This window comes from Crocodylus porosus, unplaced genomic scaffold (genome assembly GCF_001723895.1).
Source record: "Crocodylus porosus isolate Cpor-Errol unplaced genomic scaffold, CroPor_comp1, whole genome shotgun sequence".
In the NCBI taxonomy this organism is placed as follows: domain Eukaryota; kingdom Metazoa; phylum Chordata; order Crocodylia; family Crocodylidae; genus Crocodylus; species Crocodylus porosus.
In genome coordinates, this window is record NW_017728928.1 from 3,612,287 (window position 1) to 3,618,751 (window position 6,465).

At 45.9% G+C, this 6,465-nt stretch overlaps 1 protein-coding gene across 3 annotated transcripts in view; it reads left to right on the forward strand.

The window, feature by feature from the left end:
- LOC109314945 (ATP-binding cassette sub-family A member 10-like) overlaps window positions 1–6,465 on the forward strand; it is a 51,312-nt gene that overhangs the window by 15,931 nt on the left and 28,916 nt on the right. For all 3 annotated transcript variants that reach the window (XM_019542344.1, XM_019542343.1, XM_019542345.1), the window contains 4 exons: window positions 414–472; window positions 1,135–1,245; window positions 1,774–1,949; window positions 2,736–2,855. In XM_019542344.1, coding sequence (XP_019397889.1) covers window positions 414–472; window positions 1,135–1,245; window positions 1,774–1,949; window positions 2,736–2,855 — 466 coding nt within the window. The remainder of the gene's footprint in view (window positions 1–413; window positions 473–1,134; window positions 1,246–1,773; window positions 1,950–2,735; window positions 2,856–6,465) is intronic.

A 6,465-nucleotide genomic window follows, 5' to 3' on the forward strand; every position in this document is an offset into this window, starting at 1 on the left:
TGAGAGTAAGTCAGTCAAAAATGAAGGACTTGAGACCCTTTGTATATTTAATTCATGATAAAAGCTTTATTGAAAAATAATTGCGGCAGAGAGGAATAGATGGCTACTCTTCTCGGCTACTCATTATTGCTGCAGTCTAATTTGGATAAAGATAAGGTGGCAGTATTTCTTGCAATTGATTCAGTCTTTATACATGAAAGGAGTGATCTTTAAGCACCTTGTGCTGTGTGTAATTCATTACATTTATGAAAAGTTGGTATAGGACGGTGCCATAGCTGACTGGTAGCTACTTTTTATATACTGTCTTTGTGAATGACTGTGAAGGATCAACTCTTTAAGAATGAATAAGCAGCCCCTAGAAACTAATTTGCTGGTCTCTAGTCCTAATAACAACTTCCATATCCTTCCTTTAGACTCAACAATATTAAAAAAATATATGGAAAGAATGACCAGAAAGCAGAAGCTCTCAGAGGTAAAAGTTGTGTCATCCTTTGTTCCTAAATAAAAATGAATTAAGTTTATTACAAAAAACTCAGGCAGGTTTTATTTTATTTTATTTTAAATATATAACCATAATTATTAACCATGTTTAGTGCAATGAACATTTGGGGACAATGCAAATATTTTCACTGTGACATTTAACCACTGTTAAATATGAGAAAAATTAGTTCTAGAAATGAAATGACATTAGTTGAGTAGCATAACTGGTATGTCACGTCAGGTTAATTCATACAGCTGATATGTACTCTATTCAGTTTTGAAAGCATATTTGTTCTATCTTTAACAAAGTTTGCTCTGCGCTTAGAGTAATAATTTATGTTTTTAATTTATTCTAATTTTGTCTCTTCCTTCCCTCAGTACTGCAGTACTCCCTTTTTAATAAATATCGAGGAAAAAATATTCGTCAAGAAATAAATCAGTTTCCCATAAATATCAAGAAAACTAACCCAAAGTTTAGTTTCTGTATTTCTGGCTTTTGCTTATATCAGTTTTGACAGAAGCAACATTTCCTGATTATTGTCTGACCCTTGGATACCACTCTTTGCTGAGAGCTGCAGGGACTAACAGAACCTAATTTACTTTCTAAAACCTTTATCCTAACAATGCACTTGTTTTGACTTTTTTTAAAACTAGGTTTGTTCTTGAATATTTATGAAGGCCAAACCACTGCATTGCTTGGTCATAGTGGAGCTGGAAAAACTACCTTGCTAAATGTGCTCAGTGGATTTATCAAGGCTTCAGACGGTAAGGCAATACACTATCAACTGAAGGGCTTGATATCAACTATGATAGAATCATAGAAAATGAGGGTTGGAAGGGACCTCAGGAGGTTACATCTAGTCCAACCCCTGCTTCAAGCAGGACCAAGGCTTGGAGCATCATCACAGCCAAGGCTTTGTTGAGCTGGACCTTAAAAACCTCCAAGGATAGAGAGGCCACCACCACACTAGGTAACCTGTTCCAGTGCTTTACTACCTTCCTAGTGAGACAGTTTTTCCTGATATCCAACCCAAACTTCCCTTGCTGCAGCTTGAGCCCATTGCTCCTTGTCCTGTCATCTGCCCCCACTGAGACCAGTCCAGCTCCATCCTCTTTGCAGCCCCCCTGCAGGGAGGTGAAGGCTGCTATCAAATCCCCCCTCAGTGTTCTCTTCTCCAGACTAAATCAGTCCAGCTCCCTCAGCCTCTCCTCACAAGTCATTTTCATTGCCAAACTATATTTGGGTGAAAGACAAAGGATTCTTGATCTTATCCTGTTTCTTTGTTCATACAGGTTCAGCCACCATATACAACTACCATTTGTCTGAAATAGGGGACAGAGAGAGAATCAGAGAGAGGATTGGGTTCTGTCCACAGTTCAACATTCAGTTTGAAGTTGTAACAGTGAAAGAAAATTTGCAAATTTTTGCTGGAATCAAAGGGATCCAGTCCAGTGAGGCCGAACGCGAGGTGAGCATTTGTTTATTAGCAAAGAACCTCATCTCCACAGCAGCATTGGATTAATTTCTCATGAAAGCTTGAATTTTAAATCTATAGATGGTAAGAATGTGGTAAGATTCTCAGTTTCGTTGGATTAAGTTTGAACAATTTATGCCAACAAAAAGTCTAACCGAATCACCTTTTGAAAATCCAGCTAAAAGTCCAACAGTAACTTTACTAGTCATTTCTGAAAATCCTTTGTAATTATTTTACTTTTACCAAAGCATGGTGGCAAAACCAGCTCCCCTGAAGCATTCCATTGTAGCATTATGGTCTTAATCACGATGGGGAGGTGGGAAAGTTCAACTTATATCTGTATTATTTTTGCAATAAGAACTGAGATACTATTCTGAGTCTGAATCTCCATGAAGTTGAGAAATGGTCAGGTTTTAAATATGAGAACCTGTATTGCTGTTGGATGTCTGACTCCACTTAGTTTAGACTGGATGAAGAAATAGTTTTAGAAACAGCCAAGTTTGGTGTTTCCTCAGGTTCTTAGGGATACAAATCTCAGCAAGCTCACGCCAGACACACACTGTTGGCTTCCTTGCTTCAATAAAGGTTATTCCTGTAGTTTTCCTTGCTTCTGCTGCATCACTGATGTCTAATGGAACATTTCAAAGAACTCAAACCAGCAGGCACACACGATGATGTTTAACTTTAATAGTGATGCACAAGTGCTACCTAGAAGTACCTATTTGGGGAATGATTCCAAAACAAACTGGTACTTGAAATTTCTTTTTATGTATTTTGTAGGTGCAAAATATTTTGACATTGTTGGATATGACCAGCATTCAGGACATCCAAGCTGATAAACTGAGTGGCGGGCAAAAAAGAAAATTGTCTCTTGGGATTGCCATGTTAGGAGATCCACAGGTAAAAGGAAGAAGACAAGCACAGCTATAACATATGTGGAAAAGCCCTGATCCCAAAAGATTTATGCATATACTAACTATAAGGATTCCCATAACTACCATCAGACTACTTATAGTACCTAAAAATAAGTATGGAATTGTGTCAGGGCACAAGTAGTGCCTATCACTTTAAGAGATTCAAGCAGGTTGTGGAGTAGCCAGCAGGTGTGCTCAAGCCCAGTTAGGTAGTCACCTGATATCTAGGAGTCTGCCTGACCTGGAAGAGGGCTGGGCAGTCAGAGTATAAGCTCAGACCTAGGGAAGAGGGACAGCAGTTACATCTGGGGAGCCGGAGGAGCAACTTCCCTGAGCCGGATGACTACAGCTCCTGGAACATCTGGAGGAAAGGGGAAGCTAGCTGGGGAAGGAGGAGGCCTATCAGGGTCCCCAGTCCAGGCAGAGCTGAGTGAAAGAGGCTGGGAGAGCTGAGCCCTGAGGAACATCAAGAGAGAGTAGGCTGCCTTACCAGGGAAGTAAGAAGGAACCCCAAGACTTCTGGTGTAGAGACACTGGTGGGACTCAAGGAGGAGTAGGAGGGTACTCTGATGGTGGCAGAGATGTATAGGGAATGGCTCCAGGGAGAGCACTGGCTTAGCCAGCATAAAGAGCCTCAGTGAGAAAGGGAGAGGGCAGGTGGTTGTTGAGTTTGTTAGTCTACTTCAACCTGCCCAAGCGGGGCTGAAGGGCAAGATGCCCATCATGAGGGGGTTGGTCAGTGCTGCAGAGGGCCTGGTGCCCCAACTGGCCAAGCCAGGTGAGTGAATATCCCTTGGGTGAAGGACCATCAACAAGAGTTGGGAGCTGGAAGGCCAGCCCTGCCCATATGAAGGGCAGTCCCAGAAACTACCCAGGGGCAGTCCTGGAGTGGACATGGGGCTAGCGTGAGTGGAAGATCTACAAAGTATGTGCAGGCTCTAGAGAGAAGGGAGCCAGGTAGAGCTTGAGGCTAGGACTGTGAAAGCCCATTGGTCCTGGGTAAAACTGCATCCTCCTGGAGTCAGTTGGTGTGATGGGGCTGCCTGTGGCGAGGCAGCCTCCATGAAATGCCACATGTGGGCCACTCCAAGGAAAGATGAGGATGGGGTGGCAGAAAGCCTCAGTTCCCACTAGCCTGTAGGTACCCTGTGGAGGGTAAAGGCTAGGGGAGCACAGCCCAACAGAAAAACACAGAGCACAGGCCTACTGAAGGGGCCTACAGCAGGGTCCATATCCATCGAGTGGGGTCTGAATTGAGACCAAGGTCCAGCGAGGGCCCTGAGGCCATAGAGGCAAGGAGCCCTGAGTGAGATGAGGGGCGAGGAGACCATAGGGGCCAGGAGTGATATGGGGGGCAGGAGGCCCTAGAGTGAGGCCCATGGAAGAGCCTGAGGGAGAGGGCTCAGTCAGGGGCCAAATAGTGTAATCAGATGCCATCTGCAAGGCATGGAGCACAAGGTAGGGGAGGTTTGGAGCCATGTATTTAGGCCCAGTATACCAGGGCCACAATTAGGGCAGCCTCCCACATTTTTATCAATTTATATCAAGGTGTGGCAGGAAAATAAGGGCAGACTGCCCTAGATGCAGAGGAGGGCCAGTGATGCCCGTGGTCCCAAAAGGTATCCTGCCACAGGAATTCTTTGCAAGATCAAATATTTTGTGTATGTTTTCATGTAATAAGTATACAGATAATATCTGAAATGAAGTCAGTGGTCTGAGGGGGAAAAAAAGATATAAAAATACCTACATTCTTCAAGACCGTTCCAGGAGGCTCCTGGCTGAGATACAGGACCTCTACTTAATCCAGGAGGTGCACGGTCCCACCAGAGGAAATGCCCTGTTGGACCTGGTCCTGGCCACAGGTGATGACCTGGTAAGGGGCCTCCAAGTTCTTGACCACCTGGGCGATACCGATCATTGCTTGCTGGAATTCACCATCCAGTGCAGGGTGTCAAGGGCCTGCAGCAAGACGGTAGCCCTAGACTTTAGGAGGGTCAACTTCAACAAGTTGAGGAGACTAGTGGGAGAGGTTCTGGGGTCCTTGAGGGCAGGGGAACTGTGTCCAGGACTAGTGATTGTTCCTTAAGGAAACAATACTCAGGGCCCAAGGGGTGACCATCCCAACAAGAAGCAAGGGCGGCAAGAGTGCCCGAAAGCCCCCCTGGCTCTCCAAGGGCATCTGGGAATGCCTGTTTACCAAAAAGGCGGTGTACACCCAGTGAAAGGGGTGTACTATCTCCAAAGAGGAGTATACCTCCTCTGCTTGGGCCTGTAGAGGGGCTGTCAGGAAAGCTAAGGTGGAAATAGAGCTAGGACTAGCGTCCAAGGTCAAGGATAATAAAGTCGTTTTTCAAATATATAGGGAGGATGAAGAAGGCACTGGGTAATGTGGGGCCTCTGCAAAGTACACTGGGCAATCTGATGGTTGTGCCAGAGGAGAAAGCAGAACTCTTTAACCAATTCTTCATGTCCGTTTTCTTGTGCAGGGACTGGGACTTCCCCGCTGTGATGCCAGATGGATTTGAGGGGAACGCCTCCAGACCTCAGGTTGGGGAGGACCGGGTTAGAGAGCTTCTGGAGGGGCTGGACATGTTCAAGTCAGCAAGTCCAAATGCTCTCCACCCCAGGGTGTTGAGGGAGCTAGCTGGGGTTCTTGCAGGGCCCTTGGCATGGCTTTACGAGCACTCGTGGTGCTCAGGGCAGGTGCCAGATGATTGGAAGATAGCCAATGTGGTCCCCATCTTCAAAAAAGGGAAGAGAGAGGACCCGAGCAACTATCGGCCCATCAGTCTTACCTCAATCCTAGGGAAACTCTTTGAGAAGATCATCAAGGAGCACATCTGTGATGGGCCGGCTTCAGGGATGGTGCTCAAGGGCAACCAGCACGGTTTCATTAGGGGCAGTCATGTCAGACCAACCTGATTGCCTTTTATGATCAGGTCACAAAGGCAATGGATGCAGGTGTCACTGTGGACGTAGTCTTTCTGGACTTCAGCAAGGCCTTTGACACAGTTTCCCATCCCATCCTCATTAAAAAACTAGGCGACTGTGGCATTGATGCCTACATAGTCAGATGGATTGCAGATTGGCTCAAGGGTTGTAATCAGAGGGTGGTGGTGGATGGGTCATATTCAACCTGGGGAGAAGTGGGCAGCGGAGTCCCCCAGGGCTCGGTTCTTGGACCTGCGCTGTTCAATTTCTTCATCAGCAATTTGGACAAAGGGGTGAAAAGCAACCTGTTTAAATTCGCTGATAATACCAAAATATGGGGGGAGGTGAGCATGCTAGTAGGGAGGGAAAGATTACAGCAAGATCTGGATAGGTTACAGGAGTGGGCTAACATCAACAGGATGCGTTTCAATACTGACAAGTGCAGGGTGCTGCACTTGGGCAGTAGAAACCAGCAGCACACTTATAGACTGGGAAACTCCCTTCTTGAGAGCACGGAGGCAGAAAGGGACCTTGGAGTCATTACTGACTCCAAGATGAACATGGGCCGACAATGCGCGGTCTCGGTTGGCAGGGCTAACCGGACCTTGTGTATCCACAGGTGCATCTCAGGTAGAGCCAGGGAGGTGATCCTCCCCCTCTATGCG